Consider the following 18,767-nt stretch of genomic DNA (forward strand, 5'->3'; position numbering starts at 1 on the left):
TCCAAGTGCTATTCATCATCTTTAAAGCCAATTTTGCTTAACTTCACCACATCAACCCAGTTCCATCCTCGAGGAAGTTCTCCTTTGTGATCTGCTTTATCTACCAACTTATGCTTCTGGGCTTTTTTTTTTTTTTAATTCTCTATTTTAAAAAAAATATTTATTTATTTGGTTGCACTGGGTCTTCGTTGTGGCACACAGGATCTTCATCGTGGCTTGCAAACTCTTAGTTGCAGCATGCATGTGGGATCTAGTTCCCCGACCAGGGATCAAACCCGGGCCCCCTGCATTGGGAGCCCAGAGCCCTAGCCACTGGACCACCAGGGAAGTCCCCTAATTCTCTATTCTTTTAATTGAAGTATAGTTGATTTACAATGTTGTGCTAATTTCTGCTGTACAGCAAAGTGACTCAGTTATACACATATATACATTCTTTTTTTAAATATTCTTTTCCATACGGTTTATCCCAGGAGATTGGATATAGTTCCTTCTGGGCTTTTGAAAGCTGTCTTTTTTTCTCACTTGACGGGGCTGCATTAGGAATTTCAAACAAGATGATATTTCTTGTGGCTGTCGTAGAATTAAGAGGGATGGTGATTCTCCATGAACTGTTGTTTATTGTCCTTCGCATATTCAAACAACATGTGGGTCATGGCGGTCCTTCCACTGCTTCCTGTAACTTGGCTGATATGCTCTGCTTTACAGCTGATGATATGATGCTAAAAGATGCGTTCATAGATATGACTGGAGGTGTTTGAGGATATGTTTCTGTCCAGGAAATCTCTATGAAGAAGGCTTTGGGATCACCATTTTCTCCTATCTTATACTGAAATGAAACTGGACTTAATTCCTGGAAACTTTTCATCTCCTTCATAAGTAGAATGTGGTGGCTCCAGTTCCATCTCCTGGTCCTTCTTGGCGCTCAACGCGCTGGTTGCAAGGCACCTCCCTTGGACGGCATTCAAGACAGCAAGAGAAAATGAGGGCAGTGGCTCCAAGGCCCATAGCGGTGGGAGGCACACCCTTCACAGGGCAGAGGAAAGTCACGCACACGCCCCTGGCCCTTGGGTAGCATGAAGCAGCTGGCTAGGGGCTGGCCTATATTTCATTTTTGATAACAGATGGATCAGCTTCTCTTGCACACTTCTAGTGAAAAGGAGCTCATTGCCTCCAAGGCATCTGAGGCTCTGATTGTTAGGATGTTCTCACATTTTGATAAATACTGCCTTCTATTGACTTCTACCCTTTGGTCCTTGTGCACAATGGAGACATCAAGTACACTCCTAATCTTTGTTCCCTTTTTCAGTCCTTCAAAAACTTAAGGTCTATCTTCCATTTCCCCTTCTCTGGAGTGAGGATGGGGCAGGAGCCCTGTTAGGGAAGGCAGCTGGCCAAGGGGCCAATGGAAAGTGGGCCGAACTGCCTCATTTTCCCCAGCTGTGCCTTGCAGTCTTGCTATGAGGCTTAGATGGCCCAATGTGTGTAACATGCCAAGAGCGTGATGCACATGCTTAATAAATGGCAGCTTCTAGTGTTATTAGATGAGAAAAGGAAGGATGAAACAGAACTCCTCTCCTGGGGAAACCGTAGTCTGAGAAGGACCTTCAGGGAACTCTCTAATCCAGAGAGGCTGGGGACAAGTCCCTGGACCTTGAGATGGGGGATGGGGGAGTGAAGTGGGCCAATTGAAGGGGTCTGGGGAAAACTCATCTAGAGATACACCTCCTTCAAGTTTTGCTTAGATGCCACCTTCTTTGTGAGGCCTTTCCTGACCATCCTATTTACAAATCCTAATCCCTCCCTCTGTCTGCCCTCCCTTAAAGCCCTTCCCTGCCTTGTTTTTCAATCTGATCTACTTAACTTTAAAATATATGTATATATTGCTACTGTTGTTCTTGCTGCATCCCTCAACTGAAGCTCACAGCTCCTGTCTGTCAGCCCTATCTCAGACCTCTCTTCTTCTCTGGATTCCTGTAACCACCCCCTTTCCTCTCCCCTTCAGGCCTGGAGAGGTAATGGTGTCCAAATGTTTCAAGATCCAGGGTACTTCACAACGCCCCTGTGGTTTCCCTACTCTCTGCCCACCTCTTTGAATACAGCCTCCTCACATTACTGATGGGACGTGGCCATCTGCTTCCTGCTGGACCTGGCTGATGCAGAAGGCCATTCTCCTACAGCCCCTTACACTTCCCTTGAACACAGCACTTACCATTCTGTGTTATAATTGTCTACTTTATTTATTGATTCCACACCTAGAACATAAGCTCCTTAAGGGCACTAAGCCAGCACTAAGTCTGCACAGAGTAGACCTTACTGAGAATTTGTTGAATAAATGAATGAATGAATAAAGGTAATGAAAGGAAAGATCACTAGAAATTACGTTATCAGGGAAAGCTTCCAAGAAGAGATAGAACCTGAGAGAGCCTGATGTTCTTTCAACCTCTCGGCCACACCTCTCTCCTCTGAGCGCTAGACTCCTATATCTAACTACCTACTTGACATCTCTGTTTGGATAACATGCTGTGGCTGGAACTCATGACTTCCTTCTCTGCTCCCTTCGGTCTTCTGTCTCTTGGTAAATGCAACCGTCATCCACCCAATTCCCTGTTTGTTTCCTTCATAGGACTCAACCCCAACCCAGTCTTCTATTTATCTGTGTACTGATTTGGGGTCTGCCTTTCCCATTAGACTGTAAGCGCTGCAAGAAGACAGGCCAGGTGTATCTTTTTCACCATAGAATACCCAGGATGTAACTCAATGTCTGTCTAGTAGGTGGGGGAGAAGCGTTGGGAGGTAGGACGAGCATGGATGATGTCTGTCGTCAACAGTCTCAGAAGCCTGGGTTACCAAGGAAAATACAGCATGAATCACAGAGGAAGTTTAATGATCACATCAAGTAATTTTATTCCATTACTCATCAGGAGCCTGTGTCTGTGCTTCTGCAATCTTGTCTCCTCTTGGCCTGTCAGTTTAGCCCACAGAACATTTGTCTTCTTGTTCTGAGCTTAACCATTCTCCTGCCCCTGCAGGCAGCAAAGAGTGGTGAAAAGAGCACTGGGAGACGTGCAGCAAGGTGTGGTGTCAGGAGACTGAAGAGCTCAGTGGCCTCTTCTTCCTCACCCTCACACATGCTGTGTCCTGGGCAGCAAGGTGGAAGAGTACTTGAGAACACAGCTTCTGGCGTCCAATGGAGCTGGGTTTGAATCCTAGCCCTGCAATTATCAGCTGTGAGAACTTAATCTCACTGAGTCTTAGTTTCCTTATGTAGAATGGGGATTAAAAACAACTACATCTTATGGTTGTATGGATTACAGTAAGATATTGTATTTAAAGTGCTTCACCTCGTACCTGGCACATAGCAAGTGTTCCATAAAGAATAGCTATTGGGAACTCCCTGGTGGTCCAGTGGTTAGGACTCCGTGCTTTCACTGCCAAGGGCATAGGTTCAATCCCTAGTCAGGGAACTAAGATCACACAAGCAGCGCAACATGGGGAAAAAAAATTAATAAGGGCATATGTGTTCATGGTTGTATATACATGGACTTTTGAATCTTATGGTTTAAACAATAAGGGCTATGGGAATGCAGAAGAATGTGGGGTCAGTGTGGACTAGGGTTTGCAGAGATGATGGATGTATCAATCAGGAATCTTAGTTGCAACAGACAGAAAACCCAGCTCAAACTGACCTAAGTAGAAAAGGGAATTTCTCAGCTCATAAAAGTATAAAATCCTGACATATCTAGCTTCAGGCATGGCTGGATCCAGGAGCTCAGATGATGTCTTCAGGAAGCTGTCTCTGCTTTTCTCACTGATGCTCCATGCTCAGGCAGAATCCCATATTGCAGTAACAAAATGACTGCCTGAATTCCATGCATACACTGTATTCTATGAATGAAACCGGTAGAAAGAGCTTCTTTCCCCCACAACCCTCCTGACAGAAGTCCTGGGTCAGACTCTTATTGTCCTGAAACGGACTCAGTGCCTATCCCGGTCACAGAAGCTGGTAGGGGGTGTGTCATCTCTATTCAAACCACATACACTTGGGTGGGGGAAAGTGGTGGAGGGGGCAAAAGGTACAAACTTCCAGTTATAAAATAAATAAGCCGGGAATTCCCGGACTCTGCGCTTTCCCTGCTGTCGGCCCGGGTTTGATCCTTGGTTGGGGAATTAAGATGCCAGGAGCTGTGGGGCACGGCCATAAATGAATGAATGAATGAATGAAATAAGCCATGAGGATGTAATGTACAGCATGGTGACTATAGTTAATAATACTGGATTGCATGTTTGAAGTTGCTAAAAGAATAAATCTTAGGCTGTGGAGTGGCCTCCCACGCCTGTACCAACGGTGGTGGCCTGCGAGGGTCATTTTTAGCGGGGGGTGGGGGGGAGGCGTTCTAGCTTTGCTAATGTAACTGCACGTTTACAGAGCTCTAAAACAGAGATGGATAAAACTGCCCTGCCCCGGGGAACATAGGCATCACCTGTCTGGGAAGACCCTGTGGCGGGCAATGCAACAAGCTCCCGATGGGGACCATTCACTGTGCTCAGGGAACTATGGGGCCTGCGGAGGGGCGGAGACCGCGTTCTTCCGGGCGCTTAGAGAAAGTTCCTGCAGGAGGTGACCTGGGAGCCAAGTTTTTAGACTGACTGGGAGTTAGCTGGGAAAAAAGGAACAAGATAGAACATTAAAAGCATTGGGATAGTCACGCGTGTAAGAAAAATTTTGTTCAGGAAAGTGGTAATGGCTTATTCTGGAGAGTGTGGCAAAGTGCTTGGGATGGTGGAGGTGTCCTGGTCACTGCCCGCCTTATGCTTTCCACTCTGCCAACCCCTGAAGAGTGAAGGCACCTTACCGCCTAACTCTGGAAATGCGATATTGACCCCGATGAGCTGACGTCCAACTCTGAGTTTGGAAGGAAAAGTAGGTGTTAGTGATGGGGCAAAGAGACCTTTAAGTGCAAAGGTTGGAAAGTATGACAGGGTTAGAGGTGTCCGGAAGAGGGACAGATGGGAAAAGATTGAGGCCAGATTGGGGAAAGATATGCTGAGTCATTGATACAAAATTTACACACAGCAATTGGAAACAATAATACCTGAGCAATCAGTCACAAAGCCGACCTAACTTGTTTAGTGGATCATAAGGACGAGAAGGAACCGATCAAGGGCAGAATGTGTGCTGAAGCTGGAGTGATCTGAGAAAACTTTACAAAAAGGTGGCATCTGTGTGTGACCGGGAAAATCAGCTGGGAGGGACTATGATCTTATAAATAAACAGATGAGATGAGTCTTTCCCAGGGTAATATCATGCCAAAAGACACATCCAGGCTAATAAGCCTGGAGAATCCTACTGCTGGATTACATCATCTCCTCAGTCTTCATGTTTAGGAAATAACCTTTTTGGCTTGCAGATCTGGCAAGATTAAAGCTGCAGGAGAATGGACAGTGAGGTACAGAGAGATGGAAGCATCTTGGATTTGATTGATGATGCTTGGTGAGAAGACAAGCTGCCTTATGAGGATGTTGTAATACCACCGAATGAGCTTCCTGAACCTGAACAGGAAAATGGCGGCACCACAGAATGTTAAAGAACAAGAAATGAAGTGGACTGACTTACCCTTACAGTACCTCCATGAGAACATTCCCCCTGTAGGAAACTGACACCTGGCTCCTTGTTCATTGACAGATTTTTTCAAATACACAGATACAAAATGTTTTCTTTCAGTCCCTTAATTTGAATCTTTGAATGATAGATCAACGCTCAAAAATGTACCACTAATTTTGTGGCCGCAAAATGCAAGGTGAAAATATTTAACCAGAATGAGAAGCTGATTGCGATTTCTTGGGAATGCAGAATATCTGGCCCTTGGAACCTAAAGTTCTTCATTGACTAGCGTGTGTTTGAACATGATTCATTAAACATTTGCCTTTAACTCTGATTTTGCTTTACTGTCAGAGTTTAACACTTCCCAACTACTTATATTTGTCCTGTGACACCAGTGATTGAAGATATGAGAGGGAAAGGCGAAGAATGACAAAGCCAGACATGAGAATTAACTTCTCATATACCCCCATTCTGAGAATCATCTGAGTGGGTGTGTGTGTAGTCTGTAAATGTAGTGGACATATAGGTAGGCCATTCACTGACTAGTGGGATTCCTAAGAATCCCCATGATATTTTCAAACTTTGGATAAATTTACAAATTAAAAGCTATCTTGACAGTTAACCTCTGCTCTCCCTACAACTTCCTTTAGTGCTGCTGGAAAGGCGAGATGGACCACTAGTTTTATCCAGTAACAGGACTTCTTATTTTCTCAAAGCCCTTTCAGATATAACTGAAGCACCATGGAGTCAGCATTTAGTTACACGTTTGTGCAAGAACTTGTATTTTGAAAAACACATTGAGGGACATTTATCTCCTAGAATTATTTGCCTCTGTTATGTGATATCTCTTTTGTTCTCTCCCCATATTGTAAACTCTGTGGGAAGAGGCCCTGGCTTTTCCATCTGTGTCCCTTATTGAAAAACTGGAAACACTGAATAACTGAAACCTCCCTTCAAAAAACAAAAAAGAATAAATCTTAAAAATTCTCATCACAGGGCTTCCCTGGTGGCGCAGTGGTTGAGCGTCCGCATGCCGATGCAGGGGACGTGGGTTCGTGCCCTGGTCTGGGAGGATCCCACATGCCGCGGAGCGGCTGGGCCTGTGAGCCATGGCCGCTGGGCCTGCGCATCTGGAGCCTGTGCTCCGCAGCAGGAGGGGCCGCAACAGTGAGAGGCCCTCGTACGGCAAAAAAAAAAAAAAAGAAAAAAAATTTTATAACTGTGTAAGGGGATGGATGTTAACTAGACTTATTGTGGTGATCATTCCACAATGTATACAAATATCAAATCATTATGTTGTATACCTGAAACGAATATAATGTTACATGCCAATTATACTTCAATTAAAAGAAACAAACAAATACACACACATAAAACTGGTGGGGGGTGATTCCCTAAGGAAAATCTGGATGCTACTATCAGAGGTAGTCTGAATGGCTGTACAGGCTGAAGCAACAAGTATCCTCTATAGTAGGCCTTGGAAAACAGATATGATTTGGGCAGACAGGAGATTGACAGTTGAGCAGAAATGAGAAACGAGAAGAGGGGAGTAAGTGTGCCGTGAGCACGGCTCACATACCTGGGCAGAGGGAGCAGGCATGTTCTGTGGAGTCCTAGAGAGAAGACCTGGGACCAAGCGGGCTTGGGGATGGGAGAGTCACAGGATCCAGATCTCTGCTCACTGGGAGTGTGGGACAGGCTGCCTCTCATGGGAATGGGCTTCTTATCTTGGAGGTGAGCAAGTAGAGCTTCCTTGTCAGAGTGGCTATCAGAGGAGCCTTCTAGATGGGCTCTGAAGTCCCTGGCATCCCTCAGGTCTGAAACTCTGTAGTCCAGAAATCATCAGCTTCCCCAATCCTGATCCCCACCCGCTTCTCTCTCTTCTAAACTTCTCTCTAAGGGGAGTGCTACATCCTTCTCCCTAATAGATTTATGGGGTGTCTGAAGACATTCTAAATTCTAATTCTGGCTCCTACTGCAAGTGTAGGACCTTGGGGGGACCACTTGTCTTCTCTGGGGCTGTTTCTCCCTCAGCACAGGAAGGCGTGAGGCTGTCTGATCTCTGGGGCCTCTGCCAGCTCTGACCTCCTTGAGTGCCTGTCAAAGACTCAGCCTGGCCCTGGGGAGCAACAGGACACACCGCAGCTCTCAGGCCAACCAGGTGTGTTGGCTCTTCAGGGTCTCAAAGGCACTTTCACACTCACCGTCTCCTTTGGTCCTTTCACCTTCCTGTGTGGAGGGCAGAGTGGGAGTCAACAGGAGTGCTGTTTAAGGTACAGCCTTTGGAGTCCAGACTTGAGTTCAAATCATGGATCTGCCTCTAACTAACTATATGAACTTGGGCAAATCTTCATTTGAGCCAGTTTCCTCTTCTCAGAACACAGTCAGCAATACAACCTTGTGGGTTTGTTATTTGCTGTGATGATTAAATAATGCCTGTAAAGTGCTTAGAACAGCCCTGGGCCCACGTGGGTTGGGCTGGAGAGAGGTGAGTGTGGTGGAATTGAGCTGAGCTGAATAACAAAAACTCCTTGAAGGCACCCAGCATCTCACAAGGCATAGCATGTCCCCGGTCCAGCCTCTGACTGCAAATCAGGGCCATGTCAGTCAGGGTTCTGGCAGGAAACAGATAGCACCCTGAAACTAGATACTTTGAAGAGAGCATGAAGGAGGGTTTAGGAAACTGACAAGGAATGGTGCAGCATGTCTGGCTAGCAACAGTGAGAAGGGAAAGCATTGCCAGGCTTGGAGGGCAAGGGTGGGATGGGTTTATTGGAGCCCAGGGAGGGCAGCCAGGCTGGGACTGTGACTTCATGTAGAGACTGCAACCAACCCATGCTGACTTAGCAGAGACAGAGCTGGGAAATGAATCCCTTCCTTTCCCTCCACTCCCTCCCCTCCCACCCTATGGTCTTCTACTGCTGACTTTGTACCAACCCAGATGGAAGCTCAAGAGCAAGGAGTCCCATGGTGGGTGGAGAAGAGTGGTGAGCATACGGAGGGGCAAATGGGAGGATCAAGCAGAGGCAGTGGCAAGTCAGTCAAATGGGTGAGGTCCTCCGCATTCATTTTCAGGCTGCTCAGGGCAAGGGCTAGTAGAGAGGAGTAGAAGTAAGGAATGTGGGAGGAGGCTGTGAGGCCAGGCTGTTCACCCTAGAAAGGGGTAGGAGGAAAATCTGCTGTTCTTCCAATACCCACCTGATCTCTCTCACCTCCAGGCCTTTGCCTATGCTGCTCTCTTTGCCTGGAACACCCTTCCTCCTGGGGGTGGCTAACTCGCCCTTAGATGCTGCCCGCTCCTGGATCAATCTGTGCCTAAAGTCTATCCCCAGACTTCTTAGTTACGAGATCTAAGATACTGCTTTTCATTGCGTTTGAGCCAGGTTTTCTCTTTCTTACAACTTAGAAGTCACTTGAGCCTTTTCTGCCCCTCTTCCCTTTTAAGATTTGTCACTTCTGTGTTCCCATAGTACCTGTACAGACTTCTCTCATGGTACTTGTAACAGCTTACTGCGAACAGTTTTTACTGGTGTGTCTCCTCCACCAAGCTGTGAGCTCCCTGAAGACAGGGACCAAGTCTGACCCATCTCTGTGTCCCCAGGGCCCAGCACAGGCTGACACACCTTGCACGGGCTGTTTTGCCAAAAGTCTGCTTTTGGTTTTAAGGTTTGTTGGATTCGCTGGCAAAATAACCACTCGTCTCACACAAATAAACAGCTTCAATCAAATCTTTAATAGAAGGTGATTTAACTTAATTTCAATATACAACCATTAAAAGGAAAGGAATAAGAATATTAACAGAGTATATAAATTTCAATATACAATCATTAGAGGAAAAGGAGTAAGAATATTAACAGAGTATATAACAGAGCATACATCACCGAATGGGGCCGACACCTACTTCCAGATCCAAGCAGCAGCTGGGAAGTCCCTTGCACAGCAACCTGGAGTCCCAATTGGGAAGGTCCCAGGCGGTGTGTTCGCCCCACGGGTGAGACTGCAGAGTGCGCCTAAAGGAGTCCTGCTTTTAACGCCAAGCTGCAAACTGAGGATCATCAGCTTGTGTGAAGATAATGCAGCTCTGGCTGTTATTGCAAATGCTTTGATACTTTAGTTGTAAGTCTCAGAATGTTCGCTGATCCCCGGGAACTGGCCAGATTCCCAAGACTTGCTAGCACCGTTTCTGCTGACCTGCATGTAGTCTAGCAGTTCAGCATGTAGCTCTTTCAGGGTCTTTTTTTTGTTTGTTTGTTTTTTAGGAGTTTAGTAATTTATTTTGGCTGTGTTGGGTCTTTATCTCTGTGTGAGGGCTTTCTCTAGTTGTGGCAAGCGGGGACCACTCTTCATCGCGGTGTGCGGCCCTCTCACTATCGCGGCCTCTTTTGTTGCGGAGCACAGGCTCCAGATGCGCAGGCTCAGTAATTGTGGCTCACGGACCTAGTTGCTCCGCGGCATGTGGGATCCTCCCAGACCAGGGCTCGAACCCGTGTCCCCTGCATTAGCAGGCAGATTCTCAACCACTGCGTCATCAGGGAAGCCCCAGGGTCTTTTTTAGTCAAAGGCCTATTGTTGCCTCTGAAGCCTGAACAAGACTATTTTACTAGCTTCCCCAACACTGGCCAGACCGCACCAGGCATGTTATCTTCAAGCAACACAGGTTAAGGCCATGTTAGCCAATTGGAACCTGTTGAGATGAGGGCAGTGGGGGCAGAATCTGGAAGCCATATTTTATGAAGAACAGAAGAATCAGGAAAGTTTAACTTGAAGAAGAGCCCGCTCCTAGGATAGAATTCATTTGCTGACTCAACCCGCCATTTCTGGGCATCTCTGTGTGAGGCCCTGGGCTGGTCCTGAGAGGGCCATGGGTGATACAGCTATAGTCCCTGCCTGGGGAGCTCACAGTCTGGACGGGGTCAGACATGGAAATAAGTAACTACATTATAGGGGCCACTGCCACCCGAGGGGGATGCACAGTGTGGCCAGGGAAGACCTCTCAGAGGAGGACTTACAGGAGGGCAGAATTATGACACTGTTGAGGGCAGGTTTCAGTTTGGGATGAGGAACAACTTTCTAACAATCAGAATTATGAAGAATGCTCCACGTCTGGAGCTGTGTGAGCAGGGCTGGGATGACCACTTCACAGACTGGATACTGACGTCTGTCAACAAAAGGACCAAAGCTACAGGGAATTCCTCATAATAACAGTCATTGAACCACTGTTTCCTTTCACATGCTAGGATACAAACAAACAAAACAAAGAAAGAGTCTCTGGCTTAGAAAAGCTCACAGCTTAGGTAAATTGAAAAAATGTAACACTATAGCCTTATACCAGTGTCTCATGAACTTGAATGATTTAGGAACCCCTTTTAAAGGAAAAAATCATTGAGGTACTCAGTGCTGATAACCTAAATATGTTCAAATTTAAACTCAGCTTAAACTCCAATGCAACTGTAAAAGCAAATCTTTTACATAGTATTTATTCAATACAAATTTTAATGAAAATGAACAAAACTAAAAATCTAATAAAATGCTAATAACACTAATGCTACCGGACATGTTGAGTTCTTTTGCACTCAGCCTGCCAGGTCTATAGACTTATTCCAGCTGGTAGGTGAAGAAGGAATGATAGAATCGGAGTATCACATCTTGCAAACCCCTAATAAAATAATGAATCTAGGGCATAGTCATCACAAAAAAAAAAAGAGGAAAAAAACCCCCCAAAACAGATACTACATGCTACTTGATGTAAGAACACACCATCACCTACAAAGCAGATGTGCTAAAAAAATCATACCTGAATCATGCCAATTGTCAGGATCTACTTTTTAACCTTCAGGAAACGCAGGAGAAAAAGATAAAAAAGATGGCGGGGGAACCGTAGGTGAAAAGAGACATTTATGAGACATATGAGCCAAATTCAGTGTGTAGACCTTGTTTGAATCCTGGTTTGAACAAACCAACTACAGGAAGGAAGGACGGAGGGAGGGATGGAGCGGGGGAGGAGGGAGAAAAACAGAAATCTGAATATTAACTGAATATTTGTTGATATTGAATAAGTATTTTTTATATGTGTTATGACACACTGTGGTTATTTTTTTTTAAAGAGTCCTTATCTTTTGGGAATACATACTGAAATACTTATGCATGAAATAATATGGTACCTGTGATTTGCTTCACAACAATCCAGGGAGGAGGCAGGAAATAGGCACTGGTTTAGATAAACTAAGAATGGCCATGAGTTGATTGTTTTACCTGCGTTATGCGTACATGGGGTTCATGGGGTTTGTTGTATGTTTGAAAGATTTTATAATAAACAGCTTTCAAGATGAAGAAAAATCTAAGATGCTAGAACATTTAAAATTCAGGCATTGTACATTGCCAATGGGAATATAAATCGGTATGTTTTATGAAAGGCAATATGATAATATCTATTAAAATAAAAATGCACATGTCCTTTGACTCAGAAAATCACTTCTAGAAACGCAAACTCTGTGCTCACCGTATCTGATACAATATGCAGACACACACACAGACACACATGCACATTTATACAGGGATCCTCATTGCAGCCTTATTTGTAAAAGAAAAAGATTAGTAATAACCTAAACATCCTCAATAGGGGGCTAGCTAAATAAGTCATGGTAAATCCACTGAACGGAATACTCCGCAGCTGTTTCAAAAAATGAGGATGACTCCACAGCCGTTTTTAAAAATGAGGATGTTCTTTATATACTGACCTGAAACAATCTTACAAAGTGAAGGGATGTGTGTATAGTATGCTACTATATGAAAAAGAATGTACACATATAAGCATGTATGCTTATATATATATATAAAATATCTATGAAGAATATAAATAAGACATTTACCATCATTTAGTCTTCCAGGAAAGGGACTGGGTTTACAGGGGAAAGGGATAGGAATAAGACTTACATTACAATGGTAGCATTTTGTACCTTTTAAATTTTATTCCATGTGTATGCATTGCCTATATTTTTTTTAAAAGATCTAAGTTTTAAAAGAAATAAAAACAAGATTAAATGTTAAAAATATAAAGGCTATCTAGCAATGTGGGAAAATCTCTGTAATACTATGGTTTAAAATAGTATACATAATTTTATCCACATAATAATTCATAATAGAATTATAAGACAGAATAGAACAGAATAATAAAAGATGTCTGCTCATAATCAAGTGCTGGAAACACACAAATGAAAAGAATGTTTTTTTAGGTGGGAGTGCAAGTGTTGTTGTTTGTTAAAACTTTATAGTTATTATAATATGGTATGATAATAGGTAAGGTAAATTACAATTTAGTGAAAAAATTAGATTTTGATTGCAAATATCTGATTTCCATGAAGGTTTTCAGTCAGAGGCTTTTTTCATGAAGCGAGGTGCACCTGGTCACACTGTCAGAGCAGGTTCTGTTTGGTTTCCTGCCAAAGGAACAAGATGCTGGGCCAGTCACTGCAGTTGGTCACGTCCTCACACTTAGCACTCATTCACCAGACCTTGGACAATTTGTTTATTTATGAGGAAAAGACTTCTCATAAACAAGAAGAGGCTTTCTGGAGGTGGAAAAGCCAGGGTGTTAACTATCCTCTTTCGTACACTCAGCTTCCTTCCTTGAGGAAGGGCCCCAGTGGGAAAGCGTAGGTGGGCTCTGTCCAGAAAGGAAGGAGAGTCAGGAACCCACAGCAGTGGCCTGAGCCAATTCCACACGTCCGGCCTCAGCCTAAATCTGGCCTTCTGCCCTGCGTCCTCCTCAGCTCTGTCGACCCACCTGTTCTTGGAGGCATGTCTCCTCCAGGATACCTGCCCTGCTCACCCTTCAGAGGCAGCTGTGGAAGAGTGGAAAAGAGCCCAGATTAGGAGCCAGGGACTGACTCTGCCCCTAAGTAAGTGCATGACCTCAAATAACTCACTTAGCCTCCCAGGCCTCAGTTTTTTCATCCATAAAATAAGCCTACCTATCTTGCTGTGCTGCCAGAAGAGTGAATGAGATCGTCATGTTGTCTCATTCTGGGTCCCGCACTATGTCTCTGCCTAGACTGCTTCTCAGTCTCCTTGGCCTGCTCCTCCTTGGCCCGTGCCTCACATTTATCAGTCCTCTGCCCTCCCCTTCTCTTTGGGCTCCCAGACCGAAACCATCGCTCATCACGGCCATGCTCCAGATTCAAACACCCAACTGGCCCTCTCCACCTACATCTTCCACAAGTATCTCAAACCTGATTTACCTAAAACTGAACTCATTATTATTCTCTCCAAACTTGGTCATTATCCAGAGTTCTCTATCCCAGCAATACCTCTAGCATCCACCCACTTGCTCAAGCCAGAAACCTGGGGATTTTCCTTGACTTTACTGCAACATTCATGGATAACAGCAGTAGTAGCCATCTTCCACTACATGGCCTGGGAAACAAAGAAAGCTGGACTGAAGTAAGATAGAATGAAGCAAACACACCAAGACTCACGGCAGAGAACAGGAGAGAAAAGACCATGTGGGTTCCTAAAGGGCTACATGATCTGGTTCTGTTCTGGAGCCCAGCTGCAGCCCCACCCTTGGATTTTATGAGACCCCCTCAGTACCTTTTCCAATAACCCTCCCATTGTGGGATTTGTTTGATTGTTTGTTTTTGCTTAAGTTAGTTTGAGTTGGGTTTCTACACTTGCAAATACAAGAGTCCTAATTAATATAAACATATTTTATCCGTCAGCATAAGCTAGTTATGCTGTCGTAATGAACAACCCTCACATTTTGGTGGCAGAACTCCACCACATGTCCATCAGCAGCAGGGAGCTCTGCTCATTGCAGTCCCTCAGGAAGCAACCACCATCTTGAATGTTGTTGGTTACTGTTCCACAGAGCCAGGACTGGAACTAGAGTTGCCTGACTTCTCATTCAAGGTTCTTTCTATTCTAACTGCCTGTGGTAGTCAGTCTCCAAGATGGCCCTTAATGATCCTCACCTCCTATCACCCTCGTGCAGTCTCTTCCATACTGAATAGGGCTCACATATTAAGAGACTGCAGAAATGACTGTGTGACTTCCAATGCTGGGTCATAAAAGACATTGTGGCTTCCACCTTGTCTCTTTCTGGCATCACTTGCTCTGGGGGAAGCCAGTTGCCAGGTCATGAGAACATTCAAGCAGCCCTGTGGAATGATGAGGAACTAAGGTGAGGAATTAAGGCCTCCTTTTAACAACTACTACCAACCAAGCATGTGAGTGAATCATCTTGGAAGCTGATTCTCCAGCCCCAGTCAAACCTTCAGATGAGAGCTGCCCCAGCTGACATCCTGATTGCACCTGAGACACCCTGACCAGAACCACCCAACTAAGCTTCTCCCGAATTCCTGACCCACAATATACGAGATAATAAATGTTTATTCTTTTAAGTCATTAAGTTTTGGGGTGATTTGTTACACAGCAATAGATAATTACTATAGAACCTTACAAACAGAGATCTCGTATAAGAAAAACTTACTTCTATCTTTGGCATTTGTACAGTGTGAGAAATTATTCTTCTCTTTCCCCTAGCCTCTGGCCTAGCTCAGGTTACCTAACTAAAAATAGCTATCAGGCTTGAGGAATCCAACCCAGGAACACAGAATCCCATTTTATTCTTTAAAGAGGCCTTTCCCTTTCCCTTTTATTGCAGAAAGCACTCAGGTCTCCTGAGAATGAAAAAGCACCACATCACATCACCTTCACCTGGATGATCCAGAGAAATATTTCTTACAAAAATCAAAGGAACTGGAGCCCAGGCTTCCCCAGTTAAATACAGTATTGAGGAAATAATAAATATTTGAGAAATGACACTCTATGATATCTGAGTTTTTCTAAGCTGAGAAAATGGTGTCAATGGTAGTGCTAATGCCTTAAATTTATACAGCATGCTTTTCATAATATTTTCACATCTATATCTGAGGTAGGTGGGGAAGATATAAATAAACCAGGATACATATGGAGCCAATGGCTCAGAGCTCATGATTTGCCCATAGTCTCATGGTGTGTGAATGACAGGGCTGGATCTAGAATCTGGGTTTCAGTGACTCCAAGTCAGGTGTGGTGCTTTCCAAGGCAGGACCTCCAGGCTGTGATAATATAAATGCCCTTCAGCTGGGGCTGTCCTCTGAGATCAATGTGCACTTGTAGGTCTCTTTAAAGGCCTCAAGGAAATGTGGTATTACTTCATCCACAGTGACATGCCTCTGGAGCTCCTTACTCAGGGAAGTGACACCTGTCCCAACCAGCCCACAGGGCACAATGTGCTCAAACCACGTGAGGTCCGTAGAACAGTTCAGCGCCAGGCCGTGAGATGTAATGTGCCTTCCACAGCGGACTCCTGCAAGACAAACCAATGGGTCTTAGAATAGGTACCCTCCCTCCCCAGGCTTCATGATCCCCCTCAGTGTGATGAGGAAACTGGACTAGACCACTGACTTTCCAACTTCGTTTCTAGAGCACCCAAGGGCCTGTGCACAGATCAGGGGAGGGGGACAAAATGGGAGGAGAGGTGTGTCGCTCCACAGTAGCTGCACTTATTATGGAGATTACAGAAAATGTCCTTTAACAAAGAGATTCCTCCGTTGCTTAAAAAAAAGTTTGAAAAAACTATTTCACCCTTATTGTCCTGATACTGTGAAGTACCCTGGCAATTCACTTCCCGTGTGTCTCCATTGGTAAAAATGAGTGTTGAACGAGTTGGCCTCTGAGGGCCCTTCTGGTTCTGAATATTTCAGTGAAGAGGGTTAAAAACTTTGTTTTGTTTATTTGTTTTTACATGTAATGAGATATTTATTAAGCCTTAAAAAGGAAGAAAATCCTGACAAACACTACAACATAGATTAACCTTGAGGACATTATGCTAAGTGAAATAATCCAGTCACAAAAAGACAACTACTGTATGATTCCACTTAAATGAGTTACCTAGAGAAGTCAAATTCATACAGATAAAAGTAGAATGGAGGTTGTCAGGGGCTAGGGGGAAGGTGAAATGGGCAGTTGTTTAAAAGTGGAGTTTAGGGCTTCCCTGGTGGCGCAGTGGTTGAGAGTCCGCCTGCCAATGCAGGCGACACGGGTTCGTGCCCCGGTCTGGGAAAATCCCACATGCCGCAGAGCGGCTGGGCCTGTGAGCCATGGCCGCTAAGCCTGCGCGTCCGGAGCCTGTGCTCCGCAACGGGAGGGGCCACAGCGGTGAGAGGCCCGCGTACCACAAAAAAAAAAAAAAAAGTGGAGTTTGAATTTTGAGAGATGAAAAGAGTTCTGGAGATTGGTTGCATAACAATTGGAAACACTTAACACTACTGAGCTGTACACTTTAAAACGGTTAAGATGGTACATTTTATATTATGTGTATTTTACCACAATTTTTTTTTAAAAAGGGGAAAAAAATCATTCAGAGGAAGAAAGATACATTACATCCAGGACTAGTTCTGATTCAGAGCCCGCGCCAGACACACCTCCTCCCAGCCGGGGCTCTGCCCTCACCACCATTGGTCCGGCCCCGCCAGGCTCCGCCCCGAGGCGCTCACCGATTGCGCAGATCTTGCGTTCGCCCAGCCAGACGCCGGTGTAGGGTGGGGGCCGCGCGCGGGCACCTGGTAGGCCCTGGAGCTCGCACAGGCGCACGGCGCACGCCTCCAGCGCCGCCACGTGGGCGCGCAGGCGCAGGCCAAGGGGTCGCAGGTCGAGTACGGGGTGGCAGAGCAGCTGGCCCGGGCCGTGGAAGGTGGCTAGGCCGCCGCGGCCAATGGCGCGCACATCGGCACCCAAGGCCCGCAGCCGCGTCGCCTCCTCGGACGTCAGGCCGCCGCGCAGTCCGGCGGTGTACACAGGCCCCGCGGGCTCGCAGAGCAGGAGCGCGCCCGCCTCGGTCCCTGGCTCGGCCTGCAGCCGCCGCAGCCAGCGCTCCTGCAGCGCCAGCAGCTCGGCATACGGCACCTGACTCAGCTGCAGCAGCCGTACCGCCGGTTGCCGCATTGCGGGGGCCGGGGCGTCTGCGGGGCCGCGGCGTCTGCGGGGCCCCGCCTCCTGCCTGGGCCTGGGGGCGTGCTGGGAAGGGCGGGGACTCGGGGACTTGTCCGGAGTCTCCGCCCTCAAGTGCTTGTTGCTGGCTGTTGAGAGACTACGATACCTAGGGCAAGGTGTGTCTCTTTTCATTCGTTCATTCCAACAACCAGTATTTAGGGCCTGCTTGTGTTCTGCAGGCCCTGCCCTAGGTGCTTGATACAGTAGTGTACATTGTATGGAAAAAGAAAAAGGTCTGTCCTGGGAAGCTCACATTCTTACAGCAGGCAATAAGCAAGTATTAAAACGCTAAAGAAATAAGGTTATTTCAAATACTGATAACTGCTATGAAAAGAACAGTAAAATAGGGTAATACGTGTCCTGAGTGGAGTTCCCCGAGGAAGAGGGAGATTAACATGCAGGAGGTTTATTGGGGTGGGGTGGGGTGAAGGTACTTTCAAGGCCAAGCCTGTAAGGGAGTGATGGAAGCAGGATTAGGCAGAAGGAGAGGTTGAATTGTGAAACTATCTAAGCAGAAGCCTCAGCCAATCCCAAAGAATGCTCTGAGCCTGGGATGACCTTTCAGAATTATTCCAAATTAAAGAAGGGGGCCAGAAATTTATGTCCTTGCATTGACCAGTGATGGAGGCTGTATGTGGACAGGTCCTGTAACTTTCGGCAAGGCTGCTTCCTTTGGAGGAGGGCAATTCCCAGAGAGAAATTGAGCCATGAGCAACCTACTCCCAGAAGCTGGGGGAATGACTGACTAGATCCTGAGGATGGATCTGGATCACAGCATCCATTAGGTTGTACTGGAGTGTGATTTAAACAAATCTAAGTTCATTTAATAAACTTTTACTGAGTACCAACTATGTGTTTGACCCATTGCTATGTGAAGAGGTTACACACGACTATCCTACCCCTGTATTCCTAATAGCACACAGAACCCAGTTTTTATGTCCTCAGTCTATCCTCTGAATGTGTCTTCTAAGCTGCAACCAAGGATTGTTTAATTGAAAAGAAGAAAGCAGAGAAGTATAGAGAATAATGTAACAAATTACCATTTACCCACCATCCAGGCTTATCAAATTTTAATATTTTATTACTTTTGCTCAGGTCTGTTTTAATTTTAGAAACTAATAACATTGATCAC

General features: G+C 45.6%; 1 protein-coding gene and 2 pseudogenes across 3 annotated transcripts; 1 reads left to right on the forward strand and 2 right to left on the reverse strand.

Moving 5' to 3' along the window:
- Positions 1-2,592, reverse strand: LOC132526511 (RWD domain-containing protein 4-like; annotated as a pseudogene).
- A 2,843-nt stretch (positions 2,593-5,435) lies between these two features.
- LOC132525305 (anaphase-promoting complex subunit 13-like) lies at positions 5,436-5,764 on the forward strand (annotated as a pseudogene).
- Positions 5,765-9,870: 4,106 nt separating this feature from the next.
- Positions 9,871-17,590, reverse strand: LIPT2 (lipoyl(octanoyl) transferase 2). Of its 3 annotated transcripts, none has more exons than XM_060160018.1 (3): positions 17,140-17,590; positions 15,831-15,950; positions 9,871-13,443 (listed from the first exon to the last, which is right to left on the reverse strand). In XM_060160018.1, exons 1-3 carry the CDS (start codon positions 17,585-17,587, stop codon positions 13,427-13,429), a joined length of 585 nt encoding a protein of 194 aa, XP_060016001.1. In that variant the 5' UTR covers positions 17,588-17,590; the 3' UTR covers positions 9,871-13,426. The 3 variants fall into 3 exon arrangements, with proteins under 3 accessions (XP_060016001.1, XP_060016000.1, XP_060015999.1); XM_060160017.1 differs by having other exon boundaries at positions 9,871-14,757; XM_060160016.1 differs by lacking the exon at positions 9,871-13,443 and having other exon boundaries at positions 15,241-15,950.
- Positions 17,591-18,767: the final 1,177 nt, after the last annotated feature.

This window comes from Lagenorhynchus albirostris, chromosome 9 (assembly GCF_949774975.1).
Source record: "Lagenorhynchus albirostris chromosome 9, mLagAlb1.1, whole genome shotgun sequence".
NCBI classification, from domain to species: Eukaryota; Metazoa; Chordata; class Mammalia; order Artiodactyla; family Delphinidae; genus Lagenorhynchus; species Lagenorhynchus albirostris.